The sequence below is a fragment of the Hyperoodon ampullatus genome (genome assembly GCF_949752795.1).
Source record: "Hyperoodon ampullatus genome assembly, chromosome: 18".
NCBI classification, from domain to species: Eukaryota; Metazoa; Chordata; class Mammalia; order Artiodactyla; family Ziphiidae; genus Hyperoodon; species Hyperoodon ampullatus.
This window is the reverse complement of record NC_136931.1, coordinates 7051034-7069891: the sequence shown is the minus strand read 5'-3', so window position 1 is coordinate 7069891 and position 18858 is coordinate 7051034. Positions and strand designations below refer to the sequence as shown.

The 18858-nt window shown below is 44.7% G+C and overlaps 1 protein-coding gene across 1 annotated transcript in view; it reads left to right on the top strand.

Moving 5' to 3' along the window:
• The window catches only part of PLCG2 (phospholipase C gamma 2), a gene marked incomplete at its 5' end in the record, with an annotated part of 162428 nt that overhangs the window by 74027 nt on the left and 69543 nt on the right, over nt 1-18858 (top strand). The window contains one exon of the mRNA XM_079724278.1: nt 201-284. Within this exon, the coding sequence (XP_079580404.1) occupies nt 201-284 (84 nt within the window). The remainder of the gene's footprint in view (nt 1-200; nt 285-18858) is intronic.

Sequence of the window (18858 nt, the reverse complement as noted above, 5' to 3'; positions counted from 1 at the left end):
AGGATCTTACCAGGGATCCCTGGTGGGTATGTTCTCCAGGCATATAAATTAGGAAACTTGTGGACAGTTGGGTTCAGAGGAATGCAAGTTTGATTTTAACCAGTGTTGTAGCAGAGCCATGGTATTTCTGTGAACAGGGAAGAGGCATTCTTGTGGTGGACAAGAAAAATCGTGCGGTCACTTGTTTTTTATATTTACAGGAAATAGGCGCACACAAAGATGAACTCAGCTTTGAACAGTTCCATCTCTTCTATAAAAAGCTTATGTTTGAACAGCAAAAATTGGTAAGATGATTCTTTTTTTCCCATTCACCTTTTGAAGGTTTTGATAGTCTTATTTTACCTTACTTTTCAAAATTGAAGTATAGTTGGTGTACAATATTATATGAGTTACAGGTGTACAATATAGTGATTCCTAATTTTTAAAGGTTATACTCCATTTATAGTTATTATAGAATATCGGTTACAGTCCCTGTGTTGTACAGTATATGCTTGTAGCTTATTTTATATGTAATAGTTTGTGCCTCTTAATCCCCTACCCCTATACAGCCCCTCCTCCCTTCCCTCTCCCTACTGGTAACCACTAATTTGTTCTCTGTATCTGTGGGTCTGTTTCTTTTTTTGTTATATTCACTAGTTTGTTGTATTTTTTAGATTCCACATGTAAGTGATATCATACAGTATTTGTCTTTCTCTGTCTGACTTATTTCACTTAGCATGATACCCTCCAAGTCCATCCGTGTTGTTGCAAATGGTAATTATTTCATTCTTGTTTATGGCTGAGTAGTGTTCCACTGTGTGTGTGTGTGTGTATATATATATCTATCCCATCTTCTTTATCCAGTCATCTGCTGATGGACACTTAGGTTGCTTCTGTATCTTGACAATTATTCATCATGCTGCTATGAACATTGGGGTGCATGTATCTTTTCGAATTAGTGCTTTTGTTTCTTTCGGATATATACCCAGGAGTGGACGTGCTGGGTCATATGGTAACTCTATTTTTAGTTTTCTGAGAAACCTCCATACTGTTTTCCACAGTGGCTGCATCAGTGTATATTCCCATCAACAGTGTAGGAGGGTTTCCTTTTCTCCACACCCTCCCCAGCATTTGTTATTTGTGTTCTTTTTGATGATGGCCACTCTGATGAGTCTGAGGTGGTATCTCACTGTGGTTTGGATTTACATTTCCCTGATGATTAGTGATGTTGAGCATCTTTTCTTGTGCCTGTCGGCCATCTGCATGGGTAAGATGATTCTTGAGCAAATGATCGAATGATATTTTTGTTTCCCCTGTGTTTCAAAGTCCGGCATGTTCCTAAGAGACCCATGAGAAGTGTTCTGTCTCCCTTCTAGTCAAGGAAATATCAAGTGGGAATGGCAGTGACATCATATTTTCATCTATTAGATTGGCAAAAGTTTTTTTGTTTTTTTTTAAAGAAGATGTTGGGGATAGGAGTTTATTAATTAATTTATTTTGCTGTGTTGGGTCTTCGTTTCTGTGCGAGGGCTTTTTCTAGTTGTGGCAAGCGGGGGCCACTCTTCATTGCGGTGCGTGGGCCTCTCACTATCGCGGCCTCTTGTTGCGGAGCACAGGCTCCAGACGCGCAGGCTCAGTAGTTGTGGCTCACGGGCCTAGCTGCTCCACGGCATGTGGGATCTTCCCAGACCAGGGCTCGAACCCGTGTCCCCTGCATTAGCAGGGAGATTCTCAACCACTGCGCCACCAGGGAAGCCCCGGCAAAAGTTTTAAATGTTATAGAGCTATGGGGACAGTGTGGGGAAATGGTGCTCTCATACCTTCGCGGTGGGAATATGAGTGGCCGTCAGTCTGATTGGAATTTAGTCTGAGCCTATTAAAGTAAAAAAGGTTCTACTAACTCTGTCATCTTGTTCTGGAAGGAAATTTACCAAATTATTAATGGTAACTTGTCTCTGGGTTGAGAGATTTTTGTGTGTTGTTCTTTTTATACTTTTTTTTTTTTTTTGCTTTATAACAAATTTAATCAGTTATACATATACATATGTTCCCATATCCCCTCCCTTTTGCGTCTCCCTCCCACCCTCCCTATCCCACCCCTCCAGGCGGTCACAAAGCACCGAGCTGATCTCCCTGTGCTATGCGGCTGCTTCCCACTAGCTATCTACCTTACGTTTGGTAGTGTATATATGTCCATGCCTCTCTTTCGCTTTGTCACAGCTTACCCTTCCCCCTCCCCCTATCCTCAAGTCCATTCTCTAGTAGGTCTGTGTCTTTATTCCTGTCTTACCCCTATGTTCTTCATGACATTTTTTTTCCTTAAATTCCATATATATGTGTCAGCATACGGTATTTGTCTTTCTCTTTCTGACTTACTTCACTCTGTATGACAGACTCTAGGTCTATCCACCTCATTACAAATAGCTCAGTTTCATTTCTTTTTATGGCTGAGTAATATTCCATTGTATATATGTGCCACATCTTCTTTATCCATTCATCCGATGATGGACACTTAGGTTGTTTCCATCTCCGGGCTATTGTGAATAGAGCTGCAATGAACATTTTGGTACATGTCTCTTTTTGAATTATGGTTTTCTCAGGGTATATGCCCAGTAGTGGGATTGCTGGGTCATATGGTAGTTCTATTTGTAGTTTCTTAAGGAACCTCCATACCGTTCTCCACAGTGGCTGTACCAATTCACATTCCCACCAGCAGTGCAAGAGTGTTCCCTTTTTTCCACACCCTCTCCAGCATTTATTGTTTCTAGATTTTTTGATGATGGCCATTCTGACTGGTGTGAGATGATATCTCATTGTAGTTTTGGTTTGCATTTCTCTAATGAGTAAAGATGTTGAGCATCCTTTCATGTGTTTGTTGGCAGTCTGTATATCTTCTGTGGAGAAATGTCTATTTAGGTCTTCTGCCCATTTTTGGATTGGGCTGTTTGTTTTTTTGTTATTGAGCTGCATGAGCTGCTTATAAATTTTGGAGATTAATCCTTTGTCAGTTGCTTCATTTGCAAATATTTTCTCCCATTCTGAGGGTTGCCTTTTGGTCTTGTTTATGGTTTCCTTTGCTGTGCAAAAGCTTTTAAGTTTCATTAGGTCCCATGTGTTTATTTTTGTCTTTATTTCCATTTCTCTAGGAGGTGGGTCAAAAAGGATCTTGCTGTGATTTATGTCATAGAGTGTTCTGCCTATGTTTTCCTCTAAGAGTTTGATAGTGTCTGGCCTTACATTTAGGTCTTTAATCCATTTAGAGCTTATTTTTGTGTATGGTGTTAGGGAGTGATCTAATCTCATACTTTTACATGTCCCTATCCAGTTTTCCCAGCACCACTTATTGAAGAGACTGTCCTTTCTCCACTGTACATTCCTGCCTCCTTTATCAAAGATAAGGTGACCATATGTCCGTGGGTTTACCTCTGGGCTTTCTATCCTGTTCCATTGATCTGTCTTTCTGTTTTTGTGCCAGTACCATACTGTCTTGACTACTGTAGCTTTGTAGTATAGTCTGAAGTCAGGGAGCCTGATTCCTCCAGCTCCGTTTTTCGTTCTCAAGATTGCTTTGGCTATTCGGGGTCTTTTGTGTTTCCATACAAATTGTGAAATTTTTTGCTCTAGTTCTGTGAAAAATGCCAGTGGTAGTTTGATAGGGATTGCATTGAATCTGTAGATTGCTTTGGGTAGTAGAGTCATTTTCACAATGTTGATTCTTCCAATCCAAGAACATGGTACATCTCTCCATCTATTTGTATCATCTTTAATTTCTTTCATCAGTGTCTTATAATTTTCTGCATACAGGTCTTTTGTCTCCTTAGGTAGGTTTATTCCTAGATATTTTATTCTTTTTGTTGCAATGGTAAATGGGAGTGTTTCCTTGATTTCACTTTCAGATTTTTCATCATTAGTATATAGGAATGCCACAGATTTCTGTGCATTAATTTTGTATCCTGCAACTTTACCAAATTCATTGATTAGCTCTAGTAGTTTTCTGGTAGCATCTTTAGGATTCTCTATGTAGAGTATCATGTCATCTGCAAACAGTGACAGCTTTACTTCTTCTTTTCCGATTTGGATTCCTTTTATTTCCTTTTCTTCTCTGATTGCTGTGGCTAAAACTTCCAAAACTATGTTGAATAAGAGTGGTGAGAGTGGGCAACCTTGTCTTGTTCCTGATCTCAGTGGAAATGGTTTCAGTTTTTCACCATTGAGGACGATGCTGGCTGTGGGTTTGTCATATATGGCCTTTATTATGTTGAGGAAAGTTCCCTCTATGCCTACTTTCTGCAGGGTTTTTATCATAAATGGGTGTTGAATTTTGTCGAAAGCTTTCTCTGCATCTATTGAGATGATCATATGGTTTTTCTCCTTCAATTTGTTAATATGGTGTATCACGTTGATTGATTTGCGTATATTGAAGAATCCTTGCATTCCTGGAATAAACCCCACTTGATCATGGTGTATGATCCTTTTAATGTGCTGTTGGATTCTGTTTGCTAGTATTTTGTTGAGGATTTTTGCATCTATGTTCATCAGTGATATTGGCCTGTAGTTTTCTTTCTTTGTGACATCCTTGTCTGGTTTTGGTATCAAGGTGATGGTGGCCTCGTAGAATGAGTTTGGGAGTGTTCCTCCCTCTGCTATCTTTTGGAAGAGTTTGAGAAGGATAGGTGTTAGCTCTTCTCTAAATGCTTGATAGAATTCGCCTGTGAAGCCATCTGGTCCTGGGCTTTTGTTTGTTGGAAGATTTTTTATCACAGTTTCAATTTCAGTGCTTGTGATTGGTCTGTTCATATGTTCTATTTCTTCCTGATTCAGTCTTGGCAGGTTGTGCATTTCTAAGAATTTGTCCATTTCTTCCAGGTTGTCCATTTTATTGGCATAGAGTTGCTTATAGTAATCTCTCATGATCTTTTGTATTTCTGCAGTGTCAGTTGTTACTTCTCCTTTTTCATTTCTAATTCTATTGATTTGAGTCTTCTCCCTTTTTTTCTTGATGAGTCTGGCTAATGGTTTATCAATTTTGTTTATCTTCGCAAAGAACCAGCTTTTAGTTTTATTGATCTTTGCTATCGTTTCCTTCATTTGTTTTTCATTTATTTCTGATCTGATTTTTATGATTTCTTTCCTTCTGCTAACTTTGGGATGTTTTTGTTCTTCTCTCTCTAATTGCTTTAGGTGCAAGGTTAGGTTGTTTATTCGAGATGCTTCCTGTTTCTTAAGGTGGGATTGTATTGCTCTAAACTTCCCTCTTAGATCTGCTTTTGCTGCATCCCATAGGTTTTGGGTCGTCGTGTCTCCATTGTCATTTGTTTCTAGGTATTTTTTAATTTCCTCTTTGATTTCTTCAGTGATCACTTCGTTATTAAGTAGTGTATTGTTTAGCCTCCATGTGTTTGTATTTTTTACAGCTCTTTTCCTGTAATTGATATCCAGTCTCATAGCATTGTGGTCGGAAAAGATACTTGATACAATTTCAATTTTCTTAAATTTACCAAGGCTTGATTTGTGACCCAAGATATGATCTATCCTGGAGAATGTTCCATGAGCACTTGAGAAAAATGTGTATTCTGTTGTTTTTGGATGGAATGTCCTATAAATATCAATTAAGTCCATCTTGTTTAATGTATCATTTAAAGCTTGTGTTTCCTTATTTATTTTCATTTTGGATGGTCTGTCCATTGGTGAAAGTGGGGTGTTAAAGTCCCCTACTATGATTGTGTTACTGTCGATTTCTCCTTTTATGGCTGTTAGTATTTGCCTTATGTATTGAGGTGCTCCTATGTTTGGTGCATAAATATTTACAATTGTTATATCTTCTTCTTGGATCGACCCCTTGATCATTATGTAGTGTCCTTCTTTGTCTCTTCTAGTAGTCTTTATTTTAAAGTCTATTTTGTCTGATATGAGAATTGCTACTCCAGCTTTCTTTTGGTTTCCATTTGCATGGAATATCTTTTTCCATCCCCTTACTTTCAGTCTGTATGTGTCTCTAGGTCTGAAGTGGGTCTCTTGTAGACAGCATATATATGGGTCTTGTTTTTGTATCCATTCAGCCACTCTGTGTCTTTTGGTGGGAGCATTTAGTCCATTTACATTTAAGGTAATTATCGATATGTATGTTCCTATTCCCATTTTCTTAATTGTTTTGGGTTCGTTATTGTAGGTCTTTTCCTTCTGTTGTGTTTCTTGCTTAGAGAAGTTCCTTTAGCATTTGTTGTAAAGCTGGTTTGGTGGTGCTGAACTCTCTCAGCTTTTGCTTGTCTGTAAACGTTTTAATTTCTCCATCAAATCTGAATGAGATCCTTGCTGGGTAGAGTAGTCTTGGTTGCAGGTTTTTCTCCTTCATCACTTTAATTATGTCCTGCCACTCCCTTCTGGCTTGTAGAGTTTCTGCTGAGAGATCATCTGTTATCCTGATGGGGATTCCCTTGTGTGTTACTTGTTGTTTTTGCCTTGCTGCTTTTAATATGATTTCTTTGTGTTTAACTTTTGACAGTTTGATTAATATGTGTCTTGGGGTATCTCTCCTTGGATTTATTCTGTATGGGACTCTCTGTGCCTCCTGGACTTGATTCACTATTTCCTTTCCCATATTAGGGAAGTTTTCAACTATAATCTCTTCAAATATTTTCTCAGTCCCTTTCTTTTTCTCTTCTTCTTCTGGAACCCCTATAATTCGAATGTTGGTGCGTTTAATGTTGTCCCAGAGGTCTCTGAGACTGTCCTCTGTTCTTTTCATTCTTTTTTCTTTATTTTGCTCTGCAGCAGTTATTTCCACTAGTTTATCTTCCACCTCACTTAATCCGTTCTTCTGCCTCACTTATTCTGCTATTGATCCCATCTAGAGTATTTTTTATTTCATTTATTGTGTTTTTAATCGATGCTTGATTCATCTTTAGTTCTTCTAGGTCCTTGTTAACTGTTTCTTGCATTTTGTCTATTCTATTTCCAAGATTTTGGATCTGGGAAATAGAATCTTGGATCATCTTTACCATCATTATTCTGAATTCTTTTTCAGGTAGACTGCCTATTACCTCTTCATTTGTTAGGTCTGGTGGGTTTTTATCTTGCTCCTTCTCCTGCTGTGTGTTTTTCTGTCTTCTCATTTTGCTTATGTTACTGTGTTTGGGGTCTCCTTTTTGCAGGCTGCAGGTTCGTAGTTCCCGTTGTTTTTGGTGTCTGTCCCCAGTGGCTAAGGTTGGTTTAGTGGGTTGTGTAGGCTTCCTGGTGGAGGGGACTAGTGCCTGTGTTCTGGTGGATGAGGCTGGATCTTGTCTTTCTGGTGGGCAGGTCCACGTCTGGTGGTGTGTTTTGGGGTGTCTGCGGACTTTTTATGATTTTAGGCCACCTCTCTGCTAATGGGTGGCGTTGTGTTCCTGTCTTGCTAGTTGTTTGGCATAGGGTGTCCAGCACTGTAGCTTGCTGGTCGTTGAGTGAAGCTGGGTGCCGGTGTTGAGATGGAGATCTCTGGAAGATTTTCGCTGTTTGATATTATGTGGAGCTGGGAGGTCTCTTGTGGACCAGTGTCCTGAGGTTGGCCCTCCCACCTCAGAGGCACAGCACTGACTCCTGGCTCCTCAATTTGGGATGATTTGTTGTCTATTCATGTATTCCACAGATGCAGGGTACATCAAGTTGATTATGGAGCTTTAATCCGCTGCTTCTGAGGCTGCTGGGAGAGGTTTCCCTTTCTCTTCTTTGTTCTCACAGCTCCTGGGTCTCAGCTGTGGATTTGGCCCCGCCTCTGCGTGTAGGTCGCCGGAGGGCGTCTGTTCTTCGCTCAGACAGGACAGGGTCAAAGGAGCAGCCTCTTCGGGGACTCTGGCTCACTCAGGCCGGGCGGGAGGGAGGGGCAAGGAGTGCGGGGCGAGCCTGCAGCGGCAGAGGTCGGCGTGGCGTTGCACCAGCCCGAGGCGCGCCGTGCGTTCTCCCAGGGAAGCCGCCCCTGGATCCCGGGACCCCGGCAGTGGCGGGCTGCACAGGCTCCCGGAAGGGCGGTGTGGACAGTGACCTGCGCTCGCACACAGGCTTCTTGGCGGCGGCAGCAGCAGCCCCAGCGTCCCACGCCCATCACTGGGCTCCGCGCTTTCAGTCGCGACTCGCGCCCGTCTGTGGAGCCCCTTTAAGCAGCGCTCTTAATCCCCTCTCCTCGCGCACCTTTTGGGAGGTCTGGGGTCTTCTGCCAGCGTTCGGTAGGTGTTCTGTAGGAGTTGTTCCACGTGTAGCTGTATTTCTGGTGTATCCGTGGGGAGGAAGGTAATCTCCGCGTCTTACTCTTCCGCCATCTTACCCGGAAGTCCCCTTTTTATACTTTTATTCCTTGTTAATGAGAATATGTTTTTCCATTAAGATAATATGCTATTGGGACTTCCCTGGTGGTGCAGTGGTTAAGAACCCACCTGCCAATGCAGGGGACACAGGTTCGAGCCCTGGTCCGGGAGGATCGCACATGCCACGGAACAACTAAGCCCGTGGGCCACAACTACTGAGCCTGTGTTCTGGAGCCCGCGAGCCACAACTGCTGAGCCCACGTGCCACAACTACTGAAGCCCGCACACTTAGAGCCTGTGCTCCGCAACAAGAGAAGCCACCGCAGTGAGAAGCCTGCGCACCAAAACGAAGACTAGCCCCCGCTCGCCGCAACTAGAGAAAGCCCGTGGGCAGCAGTGAAGACCCAGCGCAGCCAAAAATAAGTTAAAATAAATAAATTTATTAAAAAATAGATAATATGCTATTTTAAAATTAAATTAAGATGTGCATACATTTTGACCTGACAGTGGCATTTTGGGGGCTCTGTTTTAGAGAAATGAAAGCACTGAGACCTAAGAGTGTATCACTAGATTGTTTATTGCAGCATTACTTATGCTGGCAAAATACTTGGGAGCCATCTGAATGCCTCTCAGTAGAGCAAAAGCTGGGTAAGTTATGGTCCATCCATACTGTGAGACACTGTGCAGCTGATTAAGAAGCCTGAGTCCGTTGTGTTTCTGTCCATCTGGAGGGACGTTCATGGTATTTTGTGAGGAAAACCAGCTGCAGATTCATGCAAGGAGCTAGGTCTGATTTTTTGGTAACAAACAGTACTCCTCCTATATATGTTTGTGAGTGTTTTTATGAACAAGGAGAAGGTATGGAAGAGTATACACACCTCACATTTAACGTTTTTTTTAATAGATTACTGTGGTTTAAATTTATTTTATTTATTTATTTATTTTTGGCTGTGTTGGGTCTTTGTTGCTGCATGTGGGCTTTCTCTAGTTGCGGCGAGAGGGGGCTACTCTTTGTTGCAGTGAGCGGGCTTCTCATTGCGGTGGCTTCTCTTGTTGCGGAGCATAGGTTCTAGGCACGCGGGCTTGGTAGTTGTGGCAGGTGGGCCCTAGAGCGCAGGCTCAGTAGTTGTGGCTCACGGGCTCTAGAGCACAGGCTTAGTAGTTGTCGTGCACGGGTTTAGTTACTCTGCGGCATGTGGGATCTTCCCGGACCAGAGCTCGAGCCCGTGTCCCCTGCATTGGCAGGCAGATTCTCAACCACTGCGCCACCAGGGAAGCCCCTCACATTTAATGCTGATTTTGTGTATGTCCTGGAAGGATTTGGAAAGATGCTCAGGAGAGAGAACTAAATTTGTCTTTGCACCACTCCGTTTTCAACTTGTTCCAAGTAGCACGTTACTTTTGCAATAAAAAAAAAAATGTCCCATAAAGCATAAGGCTTAAAAAGGGAGGCATTCAATTCAATGCAGGGAGCGGCGTGCCTGGTGGGTGGTTACTGCTGTTACTGTTGGAAAAGGCCTTTGCAGGGGGCCGAGGTGGGTCCAGAGCAGAGCCGCGAGGAAGCAGAGAGTGGGTAGGACTTGTAGCAAGACGGATCTGCTTTCTTCGGCTGTGTGTGATCTTGGGCCAGCCACTGACCACTCCCAGCCTCGGTCTTCTCATCCGTGCAATCGGGGCTATGATTCCTGCCCCACCGGGCTCTGGGGAGGACTGACGAGGGACTGGAGGTCAAGATTGCAGGCATTTTAAAGTGATGAGTGTGAAAGACGGCTGGCCGCAGGGTGAGGCCTCTTGATAGGTGACCACTGGCCTTGGGACTTCGGACGTATCTGAGGTAGAGAAATGGGAGAAGCATTTCTTGTTTGCCTAGATTGGGGAAAAATACATTATTTCATAGAGTAAAAGATTCAGTTGCAGTGTGTTCACTTTTTCTCACAAGTGATAATTAGTTCTTGGTTTGCCAAATAGAGTAGAAAGATCGTAGGCTTTGGAGGTTGAAAGACCTGGATTCCAGCCCCAACTTGACCTGTCACTGACCAAGTGATTTTGGGGAAAGCCATCTTTCCCCCCGTCACTCAGCCTCCTCTGTAAAATGAAGGTGTTAAATCAGGTCATTGGTTATACAACTCTAAAGCTATCTAACCCCGCTCCCCTTTTTTGTACGAAACCTTAATTAAGAATACTCTGCTGCATAAAAGCTGATCAGGACACTTTTTATGTTAAAATCTGTATCTTTCATTCATAATCAATTCTTGAGAGCAATGACAATGTTGTGATGATAGTATATAAATGAAATCCAGAATAATGACAATTGCTTAGGCAGTTGACCAAGACTGAGAAAAACTTGATTCACTCAAGATAAGTAGTTGCAAAAAACAGGTTTTATAATCGTTTGTCTGGAAATTTCAAGATACTGTCTCACCAGGCAGAGAGCAGGTGAAGCTTGGGAGTAAGGTTCCCAGAAAAGCTGTTGCATCTGCCAGTACAGGTTACCCACCACTGGTGGTCTCCACCGTGATAAAATTCCACATAAGAGCACTTTTCATTGTGGTTCTTTCTAAAGCTCATGTATGTGTTTGAGAGGGAGAAGGAAGGGAAAGGAATTTGAGTCAGATTTCTGCGGAATCCCTGAGTCCTCCGGGGGTACCCTAGATGGCCCAGTTTTGGGGAAAAACATCTGTACGTACCAGAGGTTACCCTGGTGGCCAGAATGCCACATTCAGCCAGCATTCGGTTGTACTTGGCCTAATGGTTTAAATGTTTTTAAAATGAATTGCCTACATTTAAAACTTGGGAGATTTCTTAGTAAGATCCAGATTTTTCACTTCTCTTGGGAAAAGAAAAATCGAGATGTGGTTCTATGTGGCAGCCTCTGCGCGGTGGGGGGAAGCCTGCTTTCTCTGGTTTGCTCCAGCCCTTCCCCCAACCCCCCATCCAGCTCTCTCTGCTAATTTATGTCACCTACCCAGTCCCTAAGACCTTCTGGGTCAGCAGCCTCTCCATCACTGGAGGGTGTAACTGTCCAGTCCGGCCACTGCATATTTTAATTCAGTGACTTGGAATTTGAATAACAAAGCCCCAGGCTCTATAGATAGTTACTGGCCAACTTGAGAAGCCTCAGTGCTCTTGTGTAGATAAATGCTTCTCCCCTGTCAGCATATCATTTACTTACTGAGCTCCTCACTGGAAGCTCAGGGCAGAGAAAAGTATTTCCTCTGTGCTGTTAGGGGCGCAGCTGGCTTTCTTGGGCTCCTTGGGGAGACAGGGCCATTCATGGTGATTGATGATGCCCAGAGCTAAATCCAGGGAGTGGGGTCCTGCTTATCAGTAGCTATAGGTTTCCAACTTGAAGTTGCCAGTCCCTCCTTGTGTCTAACCACTCGCTTACGTTGCTGCTGTGAAGCCTCAAAGCTTCCAAAAGTTTGGCAGCAGCAGGAAGATAAGAAATTAATTCCATGTGTGTCCCCCTGTGGGGGGATGTACTTCTAACTAGGCTGTCATAACAGTATTGTGAATAAAGATCAGAGCTAACATTTCCTAAGTGTGAACTCTGTGCTGGGCGCTGTGCTATATGTCTTACATACATTTAATTCTCCTGGCAACCCTGTGGGAGAGGTACTGCTATTATCCTCATTTTGGGGATGAACTTGCTGACACGCTGGTTACTTGCTGGAGGTCATGAGGTGAGTAAGCTGCAGAGCTAGAATTTGAGTTCTCCTGTGCTCAGCTTCACTGCCCACCCACTGATACTTCTTTTTAATTTTTTAAACTTTGGTATTAAGGGAAATTTCAAACAGAGACAAGCAGAGATGATAGTATAACAAACCCCCAAGCACCTGGCAGCCAGTTTTCAGCAATGGTCAACTCATGGTCATCTTATTTCATCTATGCCCTTACCCACCTCCCTCTTCTCAGATGGTTTTGAAGCAAACCTAAGACATTGTGTTTTTTCTTCCTTAAATATTTGAATCTAATACCCAGCTTCATCACTGCTACTTTGCTGCCTCCCCAGCAAACCTGTGTAGTCCCCCCTTGGTTACTGGAGGCTGGGGGTCTGGCATTTACAGGCCCTGATTATAAGTGAAGATGGTTGACTAATATCACTCTTGCTCTCGGCCCAGGACTGGAGTTTCAACCCCATGGGATTAGGTGGTTGGGTTACTGTTGATTCATCTGTTTTTACCCCCTGCCGTTTCACATGCTCTATTCTTGGTACCCTCTAGTAGATTAGTTTGGAAATGCGTTAGGGTTCTGTATTACTTATGTATTGCTTACGTATTATGTGTATGAGTTCTGTATTGCTGGCATGTACATAACAGTATTACCACGATGCACGTTTGCTCTCTCAGTTTCTGGGGCTCAGGCATCCAGGTGTGCCTTAGCTGGATTCTCTGCTTTGGGGTTTCACAAAAAGCTGCATTTAAGATTTCCACTGAGGCTGTGGTCTCATCTGAGGCTCAGATGGGAAAAGATCGGCTTCCGTGCTCATGTGGTGGTAGCAGCATTCAGTTCCTTGCAGTTGTAGGACTGAGCGCTCCAGCTTCTTGTTGGCCGCCTGCAGCTCCTAGTGGCTGCCCACGGCTTCTCCATGTATGGGGCTCCCTGCATGGCTGTTTGTTTCCTCAAAGCCAGCAAGACAGGTTCTCCAAGCGTATAAAAACATCATCATGTAATCATATGCACATAAGTGTGTACATCCATTACCTTTGCAAGTTACAGGGATAAGGCAAGGGTCTGAATACCAGGAGGTGGAGATCCTGGGGCCGTCTGTCCACCATGGGTTCCCATGAACCCAAGCCTGAGTCGCTCTCCAGTGGCTCCAGCGTTTACTGATTAGTAAACGGCTCACAAATTATGTCCAGTGCAGTTGAAAGAACAAATGCCTTCCCAGACTTGCAAGGTGCCAGGGAACATAAACACACACAGCTCTCTGCCATCCCATTACTATCTATCCCACTGGGGTCTGAATATAGGTGATTTCTGTTGCTTGTTTGCCTGTTAAAGTAGAAAACAACTCTGCTATAATTTAAGGTGGCACTGATTTTCCTTAAGCATTGCTTTTGGCTAGGAGCAGTGTTAAATTTCCTGACCGTCATGAGGTGACGGTAGCTATCCTAGATGGTTGTTGTGAAGATTAAAAGAACTGGTAGAAAAAAAAAGAACTGGAAGGTCTCAGTCACCCAGCAGAGGGTCTGGCATGCAAAGCTGCCCTCAGAGCGTGATATCTGCTGTCACTGTCAGCCTGTCTTTATGAGGCAGAATCCCCCTGGGAGGAGGTGAGGGCAGCTGGCCGCTGGTGCTCCTGCTCTCTGTCCTGTTTCTAAAAGAACATCTTGGACATGGAAGCCACCTAAATGTCCATCAACAGAGGAACAGATGAAGAAGATGTGGTACATATATACAATGGAATATTACTCAGCCATGAAAAAAGAATGAAATAATGCCATTTGTAGCAACGTGGATGGACGTAGAGACTATTATACTCAGTGAAGTAAGTCAGAAAGAGAAAGACAAATATATATCAGTGATATGTGGAATCTAAAATATGGAACAACTGAAGTTATGTACGAAACAGAAACAGACCCACAGGCGTAGAGAACAAACTCGTGGTTGCCAAGGGGGGGGGGAGTGGGGGAGGGATGGAGTGGGAGTTTGGGATTAGTAGATGCAAACCATTATATAATGGACAGCCAACGAGGTCCTACTGTAGAGCACAGGGAACTATATTCAATATCCTGTGATAAACCATAACGGAAAAGAATATATAGATATCTAGATAGATATGTATGTATAACTGAATCACTTTGCTGTACGGCAGAAGTTAACACAGCATTGTAATCTTCAATAAAATAAATTAAAAATAAAAGACCGTCTTGGTCACAATCAGTGGATTTCCCAGCATGTCCTTTGATATCTCATGTACTGAAACAGAAGACTAGGCAGCCCTCGACAGGAAATTTGTTTCTGATATCTGGATACATTGTACTACAAGCAAAGTAATGCATATGCAGTCCGTAAAAGTTGAAAGTGCATTTTAAAATAAAAAGGAAATAAAATACCTGCAAGCCTACCCATGATTATACCTACCATTATACATTCAATAAGAAGTTGGATGTTTACTCTTCCAGATTTTCCATGGGTGCGAGCGTGTGGGAGGAGAGCAACTAACATTCTGTCCTATGTTGGTGGAGGAGTCTAGGGAATATCACAGGCTGTCCTGATCAGTGGTCAGGGGAGAGAAGGGTCCACAGTGCGGAAGTTAGCCGTGAATCTGGTTCGCTTTCCTATCACTGCAGTTTGTCCCTATGGCCGCTTCACGTGACCCGCAAAGCACAGAGAGTGTGTTAGGCAAGTTGCAGCCCCAGAGGATGTGATCACCCACAGCGACGTGGGAAGATGCAATTCCCTGACCTTAGGTGGACCTCGGGGCCTCTGGGCCGTCATTTCTGTCCCCTTCCTTTGGCGTGGCCCCTTCCCTTGTCTAGCTGGTAACCTCCTCTTCTCCTGAGGACCAAAAGTCATAGGTTACTTTTCCCTGTAGCCTTTTTTTTTTTTATTTATTTTATGTATTTTTATTTTTGGCTGCGTTGGGTCTTCGTTGCGGTGCGCGGGCTTCTCCTTGCAGTAGCTTCTCTTATTGCGGAGCACGGCGCGCGGGCTCAGTAGTTGTGGTGCACGGGCTTAGTTGCTCCGCGGCATGTGGGATCTGCCCGGGCCAGGGCCCGAACCCGTGTCCCCTGCATTGGCAGGCGGACTCCTAACCACTGTGCCACCAGGGAAGCCCTCCCTGTAGCCTTTTAATTTAACTTAATTTTAATTTAATTGAGTTTCCCTGTAGCCTTTTACTTTTCCCCAGAGAAATTAATTTATTATTTTAGTCATCCATTCAATAAATGGGTGACTCAAGAAGGCACAGTGGTCAACTAAACAGACGTCACCCTGACCGTATTGAGCTTTTATTGGGGTCGCAGGGCGTCAGAGGTGTTGCCCAGAGTCACAGAGGGCTGAATGCCCTGGCTTGGCAGGATTTGGCCATGTAACCGTACACGGTAATGCGAAGATAAATTAATTGCTGCCTCCCCTGTGTGCTCATAGTATCTAGAGCATTCTGCCCTCGTTGCTAGGATGTTGTCATTTATATTATGTGCCTTTGCACATACTGTGTGGGGCAGTGGCGATTGACCAGGGTAGACCTGGGTTGAAATTCTGGCCCCTTGACGTTCTCGGTATATAACCTTGGAACCATTATGTGTGTTCCCTGAGCCCGTTTCTTGCTTCTGAAACAGGGTTTATTTTACTGCTTTCCTAATAGGATTGGCCCAAGGAGTGACTGAGGTCAGGGCTGCCCTGCATCAGCTCGCAAACACGCCCTGTCCGTTTCCCAGGGCGGCCGTAACAAAGGACCCACAACTGAGTGGCTTAAAAGAGCAGAACTTAAAAAAAAAAAAAAAAAAAAAAAAAAAAAAAAAAAAAAAAAAAAAAAAAAAAAAAAAAGAGCAGAACTTCATTCTCTCACAGTTCTAGAGATTAAGTCTGAAGCCAGGTGTGGGCAGAGCCACTCCCCTCTGATGGCTCTAGGGGACGATCTGTTCCTTGCCCCTCTCCAGCCTCTGCCATTTGCTGGCGATCCTGGGTGCTCCTTACCTTGTAGACGCACCTCTCCAGTCTCTGCCTCCATCATCCCATGGGCACCGTCTCTGTGTGTGTGTGTCTGCAAATCTCCCTCTTTGTTAGGACTCCATTCATTGGATTTAGGGCCACCCTAATCTAGCATGACCTCAACTTACCTTGATGGCATATTCAAAGACCCTGTTTCCAAATAAGGCTGCATTCACAGGTGGTGTTAGGACTTGGACATGTCTTTTGGGGGACGCAGTTCTACGCATAACACATGCTGCACATTCTTCCATCTTTAGAACATCCTCCTGACACACCTCCCCCTTCTGGCTGCCGCCCCATTTCTCTGACCCTGTAGAGTGACCTATTCCAAGAGTGCCGTCTACACCACCGTCTGCACTTCCTTCCCTCCCTCCACCTCTGGAGCCCATTCCAGTGGTGTTTCCATGCCTCTTACCCCACAGCAGTTCACCTTGTCATCACCACTGACCTCCGCCTTGACAAGTACAGTGGTCCATCCTCTGGTCTTTGTTTTGTTCGCTCCGTGGCATGTGACCCACGTGACAGTTGGCCACTCTCTCCTTGATATTGTCACTTGGCTTTTGGATGCTGCACTGTCTTCCTTCTTCTCGTACCTCGCCTTCTGCTGGCTCTCAACCTCCTTGGCTGGGTCTTCAGTTTCTTGGTGTCTCATGGTTGACATGACCCAGGTGAGGCTGGTGCTTAGCTGGCAAGTGCTGATACCAGTTGTTAAACTAGTTGCTGCCAGAGGGAGCTCGTGACTACCCTCTGCCCCACCAACCCGCTGGTCCCCAAGAGTCTTGAGTGGACCCCGCGGGGGACCATCCAGTGCCCGTCAGCTCCTCAGCCAGCCCCCTGCTCACACGCACTGGCGTGTCCTCAAGCGTCTGTGGCCAGAGATGGTGAGGGACAGCTTTCCCTGCAGTTATGCTGGCACCCAGGCGGAGAAACGCCCAGTACCCGCTGCACCCCCAGAATGGCCTCCCAGCTGCTTTCAGGAAAAGACCCACCATGCTATTGCTGTTTTTTGTACATCCCTACCCAAAACTCAGTCCACAGAGCTGTTGTCTTACCTGTTTACTCTTGGTGTGATCCTGTCTGGTCCCCCGGCTTCAAATAGCATCTTATGCTGATTACTCCCAGAAACATATGTCTCCGGCCCCCACGTCTCCCCTGAATGCCAGACCCTCCTGACTGCCAGCTTGCCTCGCATCTCACACTAGAACGTCCAGAAGAGGCGGCATGATACCCAGCACCGCCCCCCACCTCCATTGCCGTGACCCATACGTGGCCGCCCCATTGGGAGAGCCCAGGAGTCGTCTTGCTTCCTCTCTCCCACTTCCCATGACCCCTGCCCCCCAGTGCATTCTGCCCATCGCCTGACATATCCTCAGGCAGCTTGGCCTTTGAATTCTGAGAGAACTGGGTTTGCTTCCATGTGTGCTACCTGAGTGGTGAGCCCTGGGCTGGTCATATTTGCCTCATCGATTTTAGTCCATTCTCTGCCCTGCTCTGTACCCCGAGGGGCTGATTCTTACAAACAAGTTCCCAGGCACCTCTGCCTCCAGGGGGTTCAGCAAATGGGGTGACAGGAGATTGCAGGCAGAGGAGTGGGGAAGCTGAGGTGTTGCTCCCGGTCTTTCCTGGCTCTGGAGCATCTCCACAGTAGAGGCACCTCCTCCTTCATCCCAGCTCCTCATGTAGCTGAAATGGGGTGCAGCTTTCTCTGTACATCATTGCAAGGCAAGGCAAGGCAAGGATGGGGCTGGCTTTAAGTAAGGGCCGCGTGGAGTGGACAGTTGAAGGGGGGTCACAGATGGCCTTTCTCCAGATGTAGGGAAACCAGTTTCGGGATTTGGGTTTGGAAAGGATCCGGCCTTAAGCACCAGATGGACCCAGTGATCTAAGGGCCACATGACTCCAGAGAACAAACTGCTGGCACTGCCTAAAATCCCTTTTCTTTTTAAAATAAATAGCCATGCTGTAAATGACACATAAATGAAAGGAAGTACTTCTAAGGCATTCTAAAAGAGTGACTTCTGATCTTTTTTGGTGACCTACTTCTTTGAGATGCTCACTAAAGCTATGGATCATCTTTCGAGAAAAAAAAAAACATATTTGCACAGACTTATGCAGATCTCCTGATTCTTCCCAGGGGCCTGTGGATACCTTTTCTAGAACATAGAGTTTCCACGTCATCCTGGAGTGCAAGCAGTTTGGCAAGAGGACTTGGGGAATCTAGAGCAGGAGTTGTTTTATATCATTAGCGTTTGTAACCTGCCAGGGGCTACATTTCCATTTGTGCCCTGAATTACTCAAATGCTTATCCAATCGCAGTCTCATTAAAGATTATTTCAGTGATGCTACCTAGCCAGAAATGGATGCAGTATGGGTGTGCGTGTGTGTGGCGTGTGTGTGCATGCATGCATGCGTGCACGTGCATGTGGAAAATGCCTGGCCAGTGAGTGGAGGCTGGGGGTTGGGGGACCCCAGGCCTTCCTGGGGGAGGAGCTCGCCATCCTTCCATCAGTGGTTGGGAGATCAGTAGGCCATGAAGTGTAGGACCAGAGCTGTCCAATATTTGTTTCTTTCTTTTGAATTCAAGGATTAGAAATGAGCTCATTGAAATATTAAGGATTGAAAATGTACCAGTGAGGGTGCAGAAAAGGGTGTGCGTTCTCTGGTGGGCATGCTGGTCAGGACAGCTGTTTTGAAAGCAATTTGGTGAATCTGCCAAAGTACACACCCCGTGTCCAGGCGCTTTCCTGCCCAGGAAACTACCCAATGGAAATGCTGGCACAAGTGGACAAAGATATATATATGTATGAACATTCTTTGTAAGACTGGATATAAGAGCAGAAAATTGAAAGACAGACATGTTATGGAATACAGTGTGGGTTTTGAAAGTAGTGAGGTAGGGCGATTTGAGGTTGCTGAATAATACGTAAAGCTTGAAACAACAGCA